At 42.7% G+C, this 20,126-nt stretch overlaps 1 protein-coding gene and 1 long non-coding RNA gene across 33 annotated transcripts in view; one reads left to right on the plus strand and one right to left on the minus strand.

Moving 5' to 3' along the window:
* The window catches only part of LOC127928046 (sodium/hydrogen exchanger 5-like), a 113,040-nt gene that overhangs the window by 17,398 nt on the left and 75,516 nt on the right, over positions 1 to 20,126 (minus strand). The window contains 3 exon segments of the mRNA XM_052514947.1: positions 3,343 to 3,469; positions 6,219 to 6,289; positions 9,252 to 9,341. Of these exon segments, the coding sequence (XP_052370907.1) occupies positions 3,343 to 3,469; positions 6,219 to 6,289; positions 9,252 to 9,341 (288 nt within the window).
* LOC127928047 (uncharacterized) lies at positions 3,557 to 6,131 on the plus strand. Of its 32 annotated transcripts, none has more exons than XR_008130127.1 (7): positions 3,563 to 3,794; positions 3,838 to 3,929; positions 4,071 to 4,119; positions 4,206 to 4,561; positions 4,679 to 4,936; positions 5,011 to 5,274; positions 5,927 to 6,131. It is a non-coding gene; the product is annotated as an uncharacterized LOC127928047 (long non-coding RNA). The 32 variants fall into 32 exon arrangements; XR_008130136.1 differs by having other exon boundaries at positions 3,563 to 3,696; positions 3,795 to 3,886; XR_008130137.1 differs by lacking the exon at positions 4,071 to 4,119 and having other exon boundaries at positions 3,594 to 3,653; positions 3,746 to 3,794; positions 3,838 to 3,886; positions 4,163 to 4,561.

Genomic DNA, 20,126 nt, shown 5'->3' on the forward strand with positions numbered 1-20,126 from the left:
GAGACATCTCTCCTACAGGATAAGACTACCTACCTACTGGAGACATCTCTCCTATAGGATAAGACTACCTAACTACTGGAGACATCTCTCCTACAGGATAAGACTACCTACCTACTGGAGACATCTCTCCTATAGGATAAGACTACCTAACTACTGGAGACATCTCTCCTACAGGATAAGACTACCTACCTACTGGAGACATCTCTCCTATAGGATAAGACTACCTAACTACTGGAGACATCTCTCCTACAGGATAAGACTACCTAACTACTGGAGACATCTCTCCTACAGGATAAGACTACCTAACTACTGGAGACATCTCTCCTATAGGATAAGACTACCTACCTACCAACTGGATACATCTCTCCTACAGGATAAGACTACCTACCTACTGGAGACATCTCTCCTATAGGATAAGACTACCTACCTACCAACTGGATACATCTCTCCTACAGGATAAGACTACCTACCTACTGGAGACATCTCTCCTATAGGATAAGACTACCTACCTACTGGAGACATCTCTCCTATAGGATAAGACTACCTACCTACTGGAGACATCTCTCCTATAGGATAAGACTACCTACCTACTGGAGACATCTCTCCTACAGGATAAGACTACCTACCTACTGGAGACATCTCTCCTATAGGATAAGACTACCTACCTACTGGAGACATCTCTCCTATAGGATAAGACTACCTACCTACTGGAGACATCTCTCCTATAGGATAAGACTACCTACCTACTGGAGACATCTCTCCTATAGGATAAGACTACCTACCTACTGGAGACATCTCTCCTACAGGATAAGACTACCTACCTACTGGAGACATCTCTCCTACAGGATAAGACTACCTAACTACTGGAGACATCTCTCCTATAGGATAAGACTACCTACCTACTGGAGACATCTCTCCTATAGGATAAGACTACGTACATACTGGAGACATCTCTCCTACAGGATAAGACTACCTACATACTGGAGACATCTCTCCTATAGGATAAGACTACCTACCTACTGGAGACATCTCTCCTACAGGATAAGACTACCTAACTACTGGAGACATCTCTCCTACAGGATACGACTACCTACCTACTGGAGACATCTCTCCTACAGGATAAGACTACCTACCTACTGGAGACATCTCTCCTACAGGATAAGACTACCTACCTACTGGAGACATCTCTCCTACAGGATAAGACTACCTACCTACTGGAGACATCTCTCCTACAGGATAAGCCTACCTAACTACTGGAGACATCTCTCCTATAGGATAAGACTACCTAACTACTGGAGACATCTCTCCTATAGGATAAGACTACCTACCTACAGGGAGACATCTCTCCTACAGGATAAGACTACCTAACTACTGGAGACATCTCTCCTATAGGATAAGACTACCTAACTACTGGAGACATCTCTCCTATAGGATAAGACTACCTACCTACTGGAGACATCTCTCCTATAGGATAAGACTACCTACCTACTGGAGACATCTCTCCTACAGGATAAGACTACCTACCTACTGGAGACATCTCTCCTATAGGATAAGACTACCTACCTACTGGAGACATCTCTCCTACAGGATAAGACTACCTACCTACTGGAGACATCTCTCCTACAGGATAAGACTACCTAACTACTGGAGACATCTCTCCTATAGGATAAGACTACCTACCTACTGGAGACATCTCTCCTACAGGATAAGACTACCTAACTACCACACGCCTGTTAAACATTCCAGCCATGTAAGCTGATAGGCCTACCCAATAGGCCTACCCAATAGGCCTACCCAATAGGCCTACCCAATAGGTCTGCCCAATAGGCCTACCCAATAGACCTACCCAATAGGCCTACCCAATAGACCTACCCAATAGGCCTACCCAATAGGCCTACCCAATAGCCTACCCAATAGGCCTACCCAATAGGCCTACCCAATAGGCCTACCCAATAGGCCTACCCAATAGGCCTACCCAATAGGCCTACCCAATAGGCCTACCCAATACACGCCATGGTGGTGATATTAACAAAGAATTCCCCCCTGAAAATACTTTCCTAAACCTCTCATATCTATTTCCCACACAGTCACGCGGTCTGATGTCATGCACCTTCGCCACTAAGGCTGTGTCCCTGACGGTACCCTATGAAGCGTGACACTTTCTAAACAGAGCCCGATGGGCCCAAGTCAACAGTGGTGCACCACAGTATTTAGGGAGGCATTTAGGATGCAGAACCCATCACTCACTGTGATGTCACCAGTAGAGATGGGATGTTTGATGTGGCGACTCTCAGGTCTCAGATTATGCGGTGGTGTCAGCCGAGGAGACAAAGAGATTAATTATTCTCTCTGTCTCTGTCTCTCTATTCTCTCTGTCTCTCTGTCTCTCTATTCTCTCTGTCTCTCTATTCTCTCTGTCTCTCTATTCTCTTTGTCTCTCTCTCTATTCTCTCTCTATGTCTCTATTCTCTTTGTCTCTCTCTCTATTCTCTCTCTATGTCTCTATTCTCCCCCTGTCTCTATTCTCTTTGTCTCTCTCTCTATGTCTCTATTCTCTTTGTCTCTCTCTCTATGTCTCTATTCTCTTTGTCTCTCTCTCTATGTCTCTATTCTCTTTGTCTCTCTCTCTATGTCTCTATTCTCTTTGTCTCTCTCTCTATGTCTCTATTCTCTTTGTCTCTCTCTCTATGTCTCTATTCTCTTTGTCTCTCTCTCTATGTCTCTATTCTCTTTGTCTCTCTCTCTATGTCTCTATTCTCTTTGTCTCTCTCTCTATGTCTCTATTCTCTTTGTCTCTCTCTCTTTGTCTCTCTCTCTTTGTCTCTATTCTCTTTGTCTCTATTCTCTTTGTCTCTATTCTCTATTCTCTTTGTCTCTATGTCTCTATTCTCTTTGTCTCTATTCTCTTTGTCTCTATTCTCTTTGTCTCTATTCTCTTTGTCTCTATTCTCTTTGTCTCTATTCTCTCTCTCTCTTTTGTCTCTCTTTTCTCTCTCTCTCTCTCTCTCTCTCTCTCTCTCTCTCTCTCTCTCTCTCTCTCTCTCTCTCTCTCTCTCTCTCTCTCTCTCTCTCTCTCTCTCTCTCTCTCTCTCTCTCTACTTTGGGGAAACTTTACACATTCAGGTGTTCATTGTTGGTGCATCACTGCCATGCTGCCGTGAGTTGAGGAGCAGTGCCATCTAGTGGTCGTAGTTGACATTTACAACACAACTGTGCACCGGACAAAACCATGGCAACAGTTGTGTCTCTGAGCCACCCATTCCCTCCCTCCCCTCCCTCCCACAGCTCCCTCCCTCCCTCCCACAGCTCCCTCCCCCTCCCTCCCTCCCCCCTCCCTCATACCTGGTCTATAACACTGATGGCGTCTCTAATATTGATTTTCTGATAGACCTCCCACAGCTCGCTCTTCCGGTACACAGACTTCCGCAGCAGCAACTTGCTCAGGTAGTTCTTGTCAAACTGCTCCCACCTGAATGTAGACACCCCAGGGAAAGGTTATATAATATATACAGAATGTAGACAGAGGGAAAGGTATATATATATCCCACCTGAATGTCAGAGGGAAAGGTTATATAATATATATCCCACCTGAATGTAGACAGAGGGAAAGGTTATATAATATATATCCCACCTGAATGTAGACAGAGGGAAAGGTTATATAATATATATCCCACCTGAATGTAGACAGAGGGAAAGGTTATATAATATATATCCCACCTGAATGTAGACACCCACAGAGGGAAAGGTTATATAATATATATCCCACCTGAATGTAGACACCCACAGAGGGAAAGGTTATATAATATATATCCCACCTGAATGTAGACAGAGGGAAAGGTTATATAATATATATCCCACCTGAATGTAGACACCCACAGAGGGAAAGGTTATATAATATATATCCCACCTGAATGTAGACAGAGGGAAAGGTTATATAATATATATCCCACAGAGGGAAAGGTTATATAATATATATCCCACCTGAATGTAGTTATATAATATATATCCCACCTGAATGTAGACAGAGGGAAAGGTTATATAATATATACAGAATGTAGACAGAGGGAAAGGTTATATAATATATATCCCACCTGAATGTAGACACCCACAGAGGGAAAGGTTATATAATATATATCCCACCTGAATGTAGACAGAGGGAAAGGTTATATAATATATATCCCACCTGAATGTAGACAGAGGGAAAGGTTATATAATATATATCCCACCTGAATGTAGACACCCACAGAGGGAAAGGTTATATAATATATATCCCACCTGAATGTAGACAGAGGGAAAGGTTATATAATATATATCCCACCTGAATGTAGACAGAGGGAAAGGTTATATAATATATATCCCACCTGAATGTAGACAGAGGGAAAGGTTATATAATATATATCCCACCTGAATGTAGACAGAGGGAAAGGTTATATAATATATATCCCACCTGAATGTAGACGCCCACAGAGGGAAAGGTTATATAATATATATCCCACCTGAATGTAGACAGAGGGAAAGGTTATATAATATATATCCCACCTGAATGTAGACAGAGGGAAAGGTTATATAATATATATCCCACCTGAATGTAGACAGAGGGAAAGGTTAATATATATCCCATATCCCAAGAGAGGAAAGGTTATATAATATATATCCCTGAATGTAGACAGAGGGAAAGGTTATATAATATATATCCCACCTGAATGTAGACAGAGGGAAAGGTTATATAATATATATCCCACCTGAATGTAGACAGAGGGAAAGGTTATATAATATATATCCCACCTGAATGTAGACAGAGGGAAAGGTTATATAATATATATCCCACCTGAATGTAGACAGAGGGAAAGGTTATATAATATATATCCCACCTGAATGTAGACAGAGGGAAAGGTTATATAATATATATCCCACCTGAATGTAGACAGAGGGAAAGGTTATATAATATATATCCCACCTGAATGTAGACAGAGGGAAAGGTTATATAATATATATCCCACAGAGGGAAAGGTTATATAATATATATCCCACCTGAATGTAGACGCCCACAGAGGGAAAGGTTATATAATATATATCCCACCTGAATGTAGACAGAGGGAAAGGTTATATAATATATATCCCACCTGAATGTAGACAGAGGGAAAGGTTATATAATATATATCCCACCTGAATGTAGACAGAGGGAAAGGTTATATAATATATATCCCACCTGAATGTAGACAGAGGGAAAGGTTATATAATATATATCCCACCTGAATGTAGACAGAGGGAAAGGTTATATAATATATATCCCACCTGAATGTAGACAGAGGGAAAGGTTATATAATATATATCCCACCTGAACAGACAGAGGGAAAGGTTATATAATATATATCCCACCTGAATGTAGACAGAGGGAAAGGTTATATAATATATATCCCACCTGAATGTAGACACCCACAGAGGGAAAGGTTATATAATATATATCCCACCACAGAGGGAAAGGTTATATAATATATATCCCACCTGAATGTAGACAGAGGGAAAGGTTATATAATATATATCCCACCTGAATGTAGACAGAGGGAAAGGTTATATAATATATATCCCACCTGAATGTAGACAGAGGGAAAGGTTATATAATATATATCCCACCTGAATGTAGACAGAGGGAAAGGTTATATAATATATATCCCACCTGAATGTAGACAGAGGGAAAGGTTATATAATATATATCCCACCTGAATGTAGACAGAGGGAAAGGTTATATAATATATATCCCACCTGAATGTAGACAGAGGGAAAGGTTATATAATATATATCCCACCTGAATGTAGACACCGACAGAGGGAAAGGTTATATAATATATATCCCACCTGAATGTAGACAGAGGGAAAGGTTATATAATATATATCCCACCTGAATGTAGACACCCACAGAGGGAAAGGTTATATAATATATATCCCACCTGAATGTAGACAGAGGGAAAGGTTATATAATATATATCCCACCTGAATGTAGACGCCCACAGAGGGAAAGGTTATACAATGACAGTATATGTTACACGGTATGTTTTCAGTCCCAGGAAAACTCCTAAACTTCCACTTAGTCATCATTAGTGAATATATAACTGAAGTGAAAGTTAGTGTTGACCCTTTAGAGTCCCCGTGGATAATATCCAATAATAATAAATTATATTTCAGTTGAAACATTGGCCTGCAGAGCTAAGGGTTACTGACTTGTCTCTCCAGTGGTGGTAACCGTTGAGTCCAGCGATGTCCTCCACGGCTGTCAGACAATGGTCAAAGGCCTGGGGAGAGACCGTACACAGTCAGGTCAAAGGTCAAAGGCCTGGGGAGAGACCGTACACAGTCAGGTCAAAGGCCTGGGGAGAGACCGTACACAGTCAGGTCAAAGGTCAAAGGCCTGGGGAGAGACCGTACACAGTCAGGTCAAAGGCCTGGGGAGAGACTGTACACAGTCAGGTCAAAGGTCAAAGGCCTGGGGAGAGACCGTACACAGTCAGGTCAGAGGCCTGGGGAGAGACCGTATACAGTCAGGTCAAAGGTCAGAGGCCTGGGGAGAGACCTACACAGACAGGTCAAAGGTCAAAGGCCTGGGGAGAGACCGTACACAGTCAGGTCAGAGGCCTGGGGAGAGACCGTATACAGTCTGGTCAGAGGCCTGGGGAGAGACCTACACAGACAGGTCAAAGGTCAAAGGCCTGGGGAGAGACCGTACACAGTCAGGTCAAAGGCCTGGGGAGAGACCGTACACAGTCAGGTCAAAGGTCAAAGGCCTGGGGAGAGACCGTACACAGTCAGGTCAAAGGCCTGGGGAGAGACCGTACACAGTCAGGTCAAAGGTCAAAGGCCTGGGGAGAGACCGTACACAGTCAGGTCAAAGGCCTGGGGAGAGACCGTACACGGTCAGGTCAAAGGTCAAAGGCCTGGGGAGAGACCGTACACAGTCAGGTCAGAGACCTGGGGAGAGACCTACACAGTCTGGTCAGAGGACTGGGGAGAGACCGTACACAGTCAGGTCAGAGGTCAGAGGCCTGGAGAGAGACCGTACACAGTCAGGTCAGAGGCCTGGGGAGAGACCGTACACAGTCAGGTCAAAGGTCAAAGGCCTGGAGAGAGACCTACACAGTCTGGTCAGAGGCCTGGGGAGAGACCGTACACAGTCTGGTCAGAGGTCAGAGGCCTGGAGAGAGACCGTACACAGTCTGGTCAGAGGTCAGAGGCCTGGAGAGAGACCGTACACAGTCAGGTCAGAGGTCAGAGGCCTGGAGAGAGACCGTACACAGTCAGGTCAAAGGTCAAAGGCCTGGAGAGAGACCGTACACAGTCTGGTCAGAGGCCTGGGGAGAGACCGTATACAGTCAGGTCAGAGGCCTGGAGAGAGACCGTACACAGTCAGGTCAAAGGTCAAAGGCCTGGAGAGAGACCGTACACAGTCTGGTCAGAGGCCTGGAGAGAGACCGTACACAGTCAGGTCAAAGGTCAAAGGCCTGGAGAGAGACCGTACACAGTCAGGTCAGAGGTCAGAGGCCTGGAGAGAGACCGTACACAGTCAGGTCAGAGGCCTGGGGAGAGACCGTACACAGTCAGGTCAAAGGTCAAAGGCCTGGGGAGAGACCGTACACAGTCAGGTCAGAGGTCAGAGGCCTGGAGAGAGACCGTACACAGTCTGGTCAGAGGCCTGGGGAGAGACCGTATACAGTCAGGTCAGAGACCTGGGGAGAGACCGTACACAGTCTGAGTTAACAGAGTTTATTCAGTCAGGTAATGATATGATACCTGATGAAGGTCCAGGGTAATGCCAAGGTATTATTTATTCTCTCTGCATCGTAGAGTTATCGGGGCAATAGAGGGCCATCTTCCCAATACATGTTGATATGGTTTTATCTCTCTGTCAACAGGAGTTGCTCTCTGCTAGCCTTTAACAGCCAGCCTGATAGCCAGCCTGATAGCCAGCCTGATAGCCAACCTGACAGCCAGCCTGATAGCCAGCCTGATAGCCAGCCTGATAGCCAACCTGATAGCCAGCCTGATAGCCAGCCTGATAGCCAGCCTGATAGCCAACCTGATAGCCAGCCTGATAGCCAGCCTGATAGCCAGCCTGAATGGATGGGATACAGTGTCACAGGAGATAATCGGCCCATATCTGTCACAGTGTTACAGAGTAGCTAAGATTTCACTACAGATGAGGGGGTGAGGTGTGTGTGTGTGTGTGTGTGTGTGTGTGTGTGTGTGTGTGTGTGTGTGTGTGTGTGTGTGTGTGTGTGTGTGTGTGTGTGTGTGTGTGTGTGTGTGTGTGTGCGTGCGTGCGTGCGTGCGTGCCATGTGTGTGTGTTGTGTGAGTGCTGCAGCTCTATGTGTCCCTCCTGTCAGTCTGTCTCCGTGCAGTGTTACAGGAGTGTCGGTGTTCCTGTCACGTGTTACAGTGCATGTGTGTGTGTGTTTGTTGAGATGAGGTGCTGCAGCTCCTATCTGACAGTCCCTCCTGTCACGTGACAGTGACTGAGTCTGTCTCTGTTCAGTTTCAGGATGAGATGCCGTAGCGGCTGTTCCTGTCACGTGACAGTGACTGAGTGGTCATGTGACACATCGCTCTTTAAGGATGAGGATGAACCGTAGCGGCTGTTCCTGTCACGTGACAGTGACTGAGTGGTCAGTGACTGTGGTCATGTGACATCGCTCTTTAAGGATGAGGATGAACCGTAGCGGCTGTTCCTGTCATGTGACAGTGACTGAGTGGTCACGTGACACATCGCTCTTGACAGTGATGAGGATGACACAGCGGCTGTTCCTCTTGACAGTGATCCTGGTCAGGATGAACAGGATGAGGATGAACCGTAGCGGCTGTTCCTGTCACGTGACAGTGACTGAGTGGTCATGTGACACATCGCTCTTTAAGGATGAGGATGAACCGTAGCGGCTGTTCCTGTCATGTGACAGTGACTGAGTGGTCATGTGACACATCGCTCTTTAAGGATGAGGATGAACCGTAGCGGCTGTTCCTGTCACGTGACAGTGACTGAGTGGTCATGTGACACATCGCTCTTTAAGGATGAGGATGAACCGTAGCGGCAGTTCCTGTCACGTGACAGTGACTGAGTGGTCACGTGACACATCGCTCTTTAAGGATGAGCTTGACGTAGTTGAGTCGTCAGTGACGAAGACAGAAACATAGGTCGAACTGAAATGAACTAAATTTAAGTTGATTTCAACTACATTCATATGATGAAATGAAACTGAACCGCTCACACGCTCGTGTATCTCCTCGTTGATGGTGGGCTTGCGGTTGGTGGCACGAGGTACTTTGAGCCAGTTCACTAGAGGCTTGATGGTCAGACCCTGGAGGAAAGAGAGAGAGAGAGAGAGAGAGAGAGAGAAACAGAGACAGTGAGAGAGACAGAGACATAGAGAGAGAGAGAGAGAGAGAGGAGGGGGTGAGAGGAAAAGAGAGAGAGAGAGAGAGAGAGAGAGAGACAGAGAGAGAGAGAGAGAGAGAGAGAGAGAGAGAGAGTGAGAGAGAGAGAGAAGAGAGAGACAGAGAGAGAGAGAGAGGAGGGGGTGAGAGAGGAAAGAGAGAGAGAGAGAGAGAGAGAGAGAGAGAGAGAGAGAGAGGAGGGGGTGAGAGGGAAAGAGAGAGAGAGAGAGAGAGAGACCCTGAGAGAGAGAGAGAGAGAGAGAGAGAGAGACAGTGAGAGGGGAGAGAGAGAGAGAGAGAGAGAGAGAGAGAGAGACAGAGATGAGAGAGAGAGAGAGAGAGAGAGAGAGACAGAGAGAGAGAGAGAGAGAGAGAGAGAGAGAGAGAGAGGAGAATGAGAGAGAGAGAGAGAGAGAGAGAGAGAGAGAGAGAGAGAGAGAGAGAGAGAGAGAGGGGGAGAAGAGAGAGAGAGAGAGAGAGAGAGAGATGGAGAGACGGAGAGAGACAGAGAGAGAGAGAGAGAGAGAGAGAGAGAGAGAGAGAGAGAGAGAGAGAGAGAGACAGAGAGAGAGAGAGGAGAGAGAGAGAGAGAGAGAGAGAGAGAGAGAGAGAGAGAGAGAGAGAGAGAGAGAGAGAGAGAGAGAGGGAGAGAATGAGAGAGAGAGAGTGGAGAGAGAGAGAGAGAGAGAGAGAGAGAGAGAGAGAGAGAGAGAGAGAGAGAGAGAGAGAGAGAGAGAGAGAGAGAGAGAGAGAGAGAGAGAGAGAGAGAGAGAGAGAGAGAGAGAGAGAGAGAGAGAGAGACAGAGAGAGAGAGAGAGAGAGAGACAGAGAGAGAGAGAGAGAGAGAGAGAGAGAGAGAGAGAGAGAGAGAGAGAGAGAGAGAGAGAGAGAGAGACAGAGAGAGAGAGAGAGAGAGAGAGAGAGAGAGAGAGAGAGAGAGAGAGAGAGAGAGAGAGAGACAGAGAGAGAGAGAGAGAGAGGAGAGAGAGAGACTGGAGAGAGAGAGAGAGAGAGAGAGGAGAGAGAGAGAGAGAGAGAGAGAGAGAGAGAGAGAGAGAGAGAGAGAGAGAGAGAGAGAGAGAGAGAGAGAGAGAGAGAGAGCCCCTCCCCATAGAGAGAGAGAGAGAGAGAGAGACAGAGAGAGAGAAAGAGAGAGTTACAGGACACAGAGTAGATTAATGTATATTAGTATGTATATTAGGAGATTAGTATGTATATTAGTATGTATATTAGTATGTATATTAGTATGTATATTAGTATGTATATTAGTATGTATATTAGTATGTATGTATATTAGTATGTATATTAGTATGTATATTAGTATGTATATTAGTATGTATATTAGCCCCTATGTACATTGTATGTATATTAGGAACACACCAGGCCCCTCCCCATAAACACTGAGTGTATACAGGAACACACCAGGCCCCTCCCATTCACACTCAGCTCAGGAACACACAGGCCCCTAAACACTGAGTGTGTACAGGAACACACCAGGCCCCTCCCCATAAACACTGAGTGTGTACAGGAACACACCAGGCCCCTCCCCATAAACACTGAGTGTGTACAGGAACACACCAGGCCCCTCCCCATAAACACTGAGTGTGTACAGGAACACACCAGGCCCCTCCCCATAAACACTGAGTGTGTACAGGAACACACCAGGCCCCTCCCCATAAACACTGAGTGTGTACAGGAACACACCAGGCCCCTCCCCATAAACACTGAGTGTGTACAGGAACACACCAGGCCCCTCCCCATAAACACTGAGTGTGTACAGGAACACACCAGGCCCCTCCCCATAAACACTGAGTGTGTACAGGAACACACCAGGCCCCTCCCCATAAACACTGAGTGTGTACAGGAACACACCAGGCCCCTCCCCATAAACACTGAGTGTGTACAGGAACACACCAGGCCCCTCCCCATAAACACTGAGTGTGTACAGGAACACACCAGGCCCCTCCCCATAAACACTGAGTGTGTACAGGAACACACCAGGCCCCTCCCCATAAACACTGAGTGTGTACAGGAACACACCAGGCCCCTCCCCATAAACACTGAGTGTGTACAGGAACACACCAGGCCCCTCCCCATAAACACTGAGTGTGTACAGGAACACACCAGGCCCCTCCCCATAAACACTGAGTGTGTACAGGAACACACCAGGCCCCTCCCCATGTTCTGATATCACTGGATCAATACACAGACAAATCACGTCTTGATTCTGCATGTCAATATGATTATCAATGTAGGACAACAAGCACTAGATAGACAGTGTGTTGGATCAGGCAGAGCAAGGTCAGCCTGGAGGCTCAGATCTCTCCAAGACTGTTGAGTCAACAGAAAAACAAGCTCTGACTGGGTTTGATGTATTAGCGCTTGGCTGGAACAAAAAGCCTGCACACATTACACAAAGGGGTGAGAGTAATAATAATAATAAATATGCCATTTAGCTGACGCTTTTATCCAAAGCATACAGTCATGTGTGCATACAAAGGGGTGGTCCCGGGAAGAACCCACTAGTTACAAGCCATGCTCTACCAACTGAGCTACAGAAGGACCATCAGAGTAGATGTCATTCCCGGTATGGGGACCTCTCTATATATGATCATAGGTCTAATCATAGAATTACATACAGTATAGAATCCCTTTCATTTGAATAAGGATTTATATGGGCATGATAGTGAAGATCAGTCGTTTCACTTTTAAAATGTATTAGCCTACATGTTTAATGTGGCATAAACACAACCGGTCATGATGTTTTCATCTGATTGGCTGAAAGGCTGATGTAAGCTACCTGGGCGCGTTATTCAGAACGACAGGGATGGTGAGGGAATAGCTGCTACGCCTCATGTTTCTGCTTATAATTTCCGACATTTCGGTGCAAGGGTGTTTGTTAGTCAACGTGTCTATAATTAGATACGTGCAGCTTCTCTTCTGCCGTTAAGCTGACGTTCCGATAAAACCCCGATCGGCAGAATGATGTCATAAATCAATAGAACGATCAACGCATCATGGACAATCTCGCTGACATCGGGTAAAGTTCTCTCTTCCATTTCTGCTTCTCTCTCACACACGGAGCGAGAACATTTGTGGACCAAGGAGATTTCAGTTTGACTGGTTTAAAAGAAAATGAAAAGCTGTGAAAATGATCCATCATGCTGAAAGGAATACATTATATTTCTCCATTCTGGTTCCCGAGATAAAATTAACTTTTGGTCTACAATATTAATGCAAGGAACACCTAGTTCTGAAGGAGTTACTATTATAATAGACTACAGTCAGTGTCCAGACTTCAGTTACTATTATAATAGACTACAGTTGTCCAGACTTATTATAATAGACTACAGTCAGTGTCCAGACTTCAGTTAATATTATAATAGACTACAGTCAGTGTCCAGACTTCAGTTATTATATTATAATAGACCTACAGTCAGTGTCCAGACTTCAGTTAATATTATAATAGACTACAGTCAGTGTCCAGACTTCAGTTAATATTATAATAGACTACAGTCAGTGTCCAGACTTCAGTTAATATTATAATAGACTACAGTCAGTGTCCAGACTTCAGTTAATATTATAATAGACTACAGTCAGTGTCCAGACTTCAGTTAATATTATAATAGACTACAGTCAGTGTCCAGACTTCAGTTAATATTATAATAGACTACAGTCAGTGTCCAGACTTCAGTTAATATTATAATAGACTACAGTCAGTGTCCAGACTTCAGTTAATATTATAATAGACTACATGAGACCTACAGTCAGTGTCCAGACTTCAGTTAATATTATAATAGACTACAGTCAGTGTCCAGACTTCAGTTAATATTATAATAGACTACAGTCAGTGTCCAGACTTCAGTTAATATTATAATAGACTACAGTCAGTGTCCAGACTTCAGTTAATATTATAATAGACTACAGTCAGTGTCCAGACTTCAGTTAATATTATAATAGACTACAGTCAGTGTCCAGACTTCAGTTAATATTATAATAGACTACAGTCAGTGTCCAGACTTCAGTTACTATTATAATAGACTACAGTCAGTGTCCAGACTTCAGTTAATATTATAATAGACTACAGTCAGTGTCCAGACTTCAGTTAATATTATAATAGACTACAGTCAGTGTCCAGACTTCAGTTACTATTATAATAGACTACAGTCAGTGTCCAGACTTCAGTTACTATTATAATAGACTACAGTCAGTGTCCAGACTTCAGTTAATATTATAATAGACTACAGTCAGTGTCCAGACTTCAGTTACTATTATAATAGACTACAGTCAGTGTCCAGACTTCAGTTACTATTATAATAGACTACAGTCAGTGTCCAGACTTCAGTTAATATTATAATAGACTACAGTCAGTGTCCAGACTTCAGTTAATATTATAATAGACTACAGTCAGTGTCCAGACTTCAGTTAATATTATAATAGACTACAGTCAGTGTCCAGACTTCAGTTAATATTATAATAGACTACAGTCAGTGTCCAGACTTCAGTTAATATTATAATAGACTACAGTCAGTGTCCAGACTTCAGTTAATATTATAATAGACTACAGTCAGTGTCCAGACTTCAGTTAATATTATAATAGACTACAGTCAGTGTCCAGACTTCAGTTACTATTATAATAGACTACAGTCAGTGTCCAGACTTCAGTTACTATTATTATAATGAGACTACAGTCAGTGTCCAGACTTCAGTTATATTATTATAATAGACTACAGTCAGTGTCCAGACTTCAGTTACTATTATAATAGACTACAGTCAGTGTCCAGACTTCAGTTACTATTATAATAGACTACAGTCAGTGTCCAGACTTCAGTTACTATTATAATAGACTACAGTCAGTGTCCAGACTTCAGTTAATATTATAATAGACTACAGTCAGTGTCCAGACTTCAGTTACTATTATAATAGACTACAGTCAGTGTCCAGACTTCAGTTACTATTATAATAGACTACAGTCAGTGTCCAGACTTCAGTTAATATTATAATAGACTACAGTCAGTGTCCAGACTACAGTTAATATTATAATAGACTACAGTCAGTGTCCAGACTTCAGTTAATATTATAATAGACTACAGTCAGTGTCCAGACTTCAGTTAATATTATAATAGACTACATGAGACCTACAGTCAGTGTCCAGACTTCAGTTAATATTATAATAGACTACAGTCAGTGTCCAGACTTCAGTTAATATTATAATAGACTACAGTCAGTGTCCAGACTTCAGTTAATATTATAATAGACTACAGTCAGTGTCCAGACTTCAGTTACTATTATATTATAATAGACTACAGTCAGTGTCCAGACTTCAGTTAATTATTATAATAGACTACAGTCAGTGTCCAGACTTCAGTTAATATTATAATAGACTACAGTCAGTGTCCAGACTTCAGTTACTATTATAATAGACTACAGTCAGTGTCCAGACTTCAGTTACTATTATAATAGACTACAGTCAGTGTCCAGACTTCAGTTAATATTATAATAGACTACAGTCAGTGTCCAGACTTCAGTTAATATTATAATAGACTACAGTCAGTGTCCAGACTTCAGTTACTATTATAATAGACTACAGTCAGTGTCCAGACTTCAGAATATTATTAATATTATAATAGACTACAGTCAGTGTCCAGACTACAGTTAATATTATAATAGACTACAGTCAGTGTCCAGACTTCAGTTAATATTATAATAGACTACAGTCAGTGTCCAGACTTCAGTTAATATTATAATAGACTACAGTCAGTGTCCAGACTTCAGTTACTATTATAATAGACTACAGTCAGTGTCCAGACTTCAGTTACTATTATAATAGACTACAGTCAGTGTCCAGACTTCAGTTACTATTATAATAGACTACAGTCAGTGTCCAGACTACAGTTAATATTATAATAGACTACAGTCAGTGTCCAGACTACAGTTACTATTATAATAGACTACAGTCAGTGTCCAGACTTCAGTTAATATTATAATAGACTACAGTCAGTGTCCAGACTACAGTTACTATTATAATAGACTACAGTCAGTGTCCAGACTTCAGTTAATATTATAATAGACTACAGTCAGTGTCCAGACTTCAGTTAATATTATAATAGACTACAGTCAGTGTCCAGACTACAGTTAATATTATAATAGACTACAGTCAGTGTCCAGACTTCAGTTACTATTATAATACACCATAGTACAGTCCTGAGTTACCTGACTGGGTAATACTGAGTTACTGAGTCAAACCTGACTGGGTCACATGAATGAGTTACCTGACTGGGCAATCTACAAGAGAGTTACCTGACCGTAATAATGAGTTACATGACTGGGTAATAATGAGTTACCTGCAAACTGGGTAATATCCTGCTGCCAGTTACTGAGTTTTGACTGGCAGACTAAATAATGAGTTACCTGACTTTGGGTGGTAAAACCTGATCAGTTACTGAGTTACCTGCTAGGTAATAATGAGTTACCTGAGCTGACCAATACTGATTTACTGAGTTACCTGACTAGGTAATAATGAGTTACCTGACTGGGTAACCACTGAGTTACTGAGTTACCTGACTGGGTCAATACTGAGTTACAGACTGGGTAATACTGAGTTACTGAGTTACCTGACTAGGTAATAATGAGTTACCTGACTGGGTAATCCACTGAGTTACTGAGTTACCTGACTAGGTAATAATGAGTTACCTGGACCAGAAATACTGAGTTACTGAGTTACCTGACTGGGTAAAATGAGTTACACCACTGGGTAATACAAGTTACTGAGTTACCTGACTATACAAATAATGAGTTACCTGACAGGGTAATACTGAGTTACTGAGTTACCTGACTGGGTAATAATGAGTTACCAAACACTGGGTAATACTGAGTTACTGAGTTACCTGACTACAAGGGAAATAATGAGTTACCTGACTGGTAATACTGAGTTACTGAGTTACCTGACTGGGTAATAATGAGTTACCTGACTGGGTAATAATGAGTTACCTCACTGGGTAATAATGAGTTACATGACTGGGTAATAATGAGTTACCTGACTGGGTAATACTGCCGGTGTTACTGAGTTACCTGATTGGGTACCAATAATGAGTTACCTGACTCAAGAGGGTAATACTGAGTTCCTGAGTTACCTGACTGGGTAATAATGAGTTACCTGACTGGGTAATACTGAGTTCCTCAGTTACCTGACTGGGTAATAATGAGTTACCTGACTGGGTAATAATGAGTTACATGACTGGGTAATAATGAGTTACCAGACTGGGTAATACTGAGTTACACTGAGTTACCTGACAAGGGTAATAATGAGTTACCTGACTGGGTAATACTGAGTTACTGAGTTACCTGACTAGGTAATAATGAGTTAAAGACTGGGTAATACTGAGTTACTGAGTTACCTGACTAGGTCATAATGCATTACCTGACTGGGTAATACTGAGTTACTGAGTTACCTGACTGGGTAATACTGAGTTACATGACTGGGTAATACTGAGTTACTGAGTTACAACTGACTAGGCTTAATAATGAGTTACCTGACTGGGTAATACTGAGTTACTGAGTTACCAAAACTAGGTAATAATGAGTTACCTGACTGGGTAATACTGAGTTACTGAGTTACCTGACTGGGTAATAATGAGTTACATGACTGGGTAATACTGAGTTACTGTCACCAAGTTACCTGACTAGGTACCATAACACTCAGTTACCTGACTGGGTAATACTGAGTTACTGAGTTACCTGACTGGGTCAATAATGAGTTACCTGACTGGGTAATACTGAGTTACTGCATCAGTTACCTGACTCCATAATGAGTTACCTGACTGGGTAATACTGGTTACCTGACTGGGTAATAATGAGTTACATGACTAGGTAATACTGAGTTACTGAGTTACCTGACCTGGGTAATACTGAGTTACCTGACTAGATAATACTGAGTTACCTGACTAACAGTAATAATGAGTTACCTGACATTAGATACTACTGAGTTACCTGACTAGGTAATAATGAGTTACCTGACTAGATAATCACTAGTTACCTGACTAGGTAATAATGAGTTACTTATGACTAGGTCATACTGAGTTACTGAGTTACCTGACTAGGTAATACTGAGTTACCTGACTAGCCATAATACTGAGTTACCTGACTAGATAATACTGAGTTACCTGACTAGGTACCATAATGAGTTACATGACTAGGTAATACTGAGTTACTGAGTTACACTGACTAGGTAATACTGAGTTACCTGACTAGGTAACACTCAGTCGGAACTACCTGCACTCATCCATACTGAGTTACATCTGACATGGGTAATACTGAGTTACCTGACCACAGATAATACTGAGTTACCTGACTGGGTAATACTGAGCTGACCCACTAGAGGGCGAGCTAGTCTGTAAACCCCAGAATAGCCCATTGGCTGAATCGTCAACCAGCTCTGTTCCCCAGCCATCCCCTGCTGTCCTACCTGCCTGGCTGTCCCCCATGGCTCCTAACCCCATATAGTGCACTAACTTTGACCAGAATCCTATGGGACCTGGCCAAAAGTAATGCACTGTATTGGGAATAGGGTGCCATATTGATACACCTGCTCTCTGTTTGATCACATCATCCACTACCACACATCATCCACTACCACACATCATCCACTACCACACATCATCCACTACCACACATCATCCATCCACATCATCCACCTGAACATCATCCACTGCCACACATCATCCACTACCGAACATCATCCACTACCACACATCATCCACTACCACACATCATCCACTACCACACATCATCCACTACCACACATCATCCACTACCACACATCATCCACTACCACACATCATCCACTACCACACATCATCCACTACCACACATCATCCACTACCACACATCATCCACTACCACACATCATCCACTATCACACATCATCCACTACCACACATCATCCACTATCACACATCATCCACTACCACACATCATCCACTACCACACATCATCCACTACCACACATCATCCACTACCACACATCATCCACTACCACACATCATCCACTACCACACATCATCCACTACCACACATCATCCACTACCACACATCATCCACTACCACACATCATCCACTACCACACATCATCCACTACCACACATCATCCACTATCACACATCATCCACTATCACACATCATCCACTAGTGTATAATCCATAAATCAGCCAGAATCATCCACTACCACACATCATCCACTACCACACATCATCCACTACCACACAGTGAGTACTAACACACATCATCCCTCACATCCACACACATCAGTCTACCACACATCATCTCCACACATCATCCACTAGGCACATCATCCCTACACATCACACTCATCTACCACACATCATCCTATCACACATTCCACTACACATGAGGCACATCATCTACCACACATCATCCACTACCAGTCATCATCTCCACACATTCACTACCACAGTGATCACACACATCATCCACTACCAGGACATCATCCAGTCTATCTCCTGTTTCTACAGTGTCCACAGTTCACACTACCACACATCATCCACTACACACATCATCTCCTGTTGAACATCATCCACTACCACATGACTACCACACATCATCCACTACCACACACATCCAGTCTATCATCCACTTTCACAGATCAGTACTCCCTCATCCACTACCACACATCATCTATCACACTGTCATCTACCACACATCATCCACTACCAGGACACATCATCCAGTCATCTCCCTTTCTCACAGCATAATCCACTACCACACAGTTCACCTGGACATCCACTAGTCACATCATCCTGTTCATCTACACATCACAGCATGAGGCACTTCACCATGGACAGGACACATCATCTACTCTCCATCATCTACAGCATGAGGCAGTTCACCACAGGACACAGTCTATCTCCTGTTTCTACAGCACATCAGTTCACCTGGACATCACACTAGTCTATCTCCTGTTTCTGTAGATGAGTACACCCCTGGACAGGACACTCAGTCTATCTCCTGTTTCTGTAGAGTGAGTACTCCCCTGGACAGGACACTAGTCTATCTCCTGTTTCTACAGCATGAGGCAGTTCACCTGGACAGGACACTAGTCTATCTCCTGTTTCTGTAGAGTGAGTACACCCCCTGGACAGGACACTAGTCTATCTCCTGTTTCTGTAGAGTGAGTACTCCCCCTGGACAGGACACTAGTCTATCTCCTGTTTCTGTAGAGTGAGTACACCCCCTGGACAGGACAATAGTCTAGTATAGTCTAGTATTAAAATATTTAATAAAATATATCTAGTATAAAATATATATAGTATTAAAATATCTCTGGTATTAAATATCTCTCGTATTATAATATCTCTAGTATTAAAATATATATAGTATTAAAATATCTATAGTTTTAAAATATTTAATAAAATATCTCAAGTATAAAAATATCTCTAGTATAAAATATATCTAGTATTAAAATATCTCTAGTATTAAAATATCTTTTAAAATATCTCTAGTGTTAAAATATATCTGGTATTAAAATATATCAAGTATTAAAATGTCTCTAGTATTAAATATTTAATAAAATATCTCTAGTATAAAATATATATAGTATTAAAATTTCTCTAGGATTAAAATATCTCTAGTATAAAATAGCTCTAGTATAAAATATGTATTAAAATATATCTAGTATTAAAATATCTCTAGTA

Source organism: Oncorhynchus keta, unplaced genomic scaffold (assembly GCF_023373465.1).
Source record: "Oncorhynchus keta strain PuntledgeMale-10-30-2019 unplaced genomic scaffold, Oket_V2 Un_scaffold_20273_pilon_pilon, whole genome shotgun sequence".
Classification (NCBI taxonomy): Eukaryota; Metazoa; Chordata; class Actinopteri; order Salmoniformes; family Salmonidae; genus Oncorhynchus; species Oncorhynchus keta.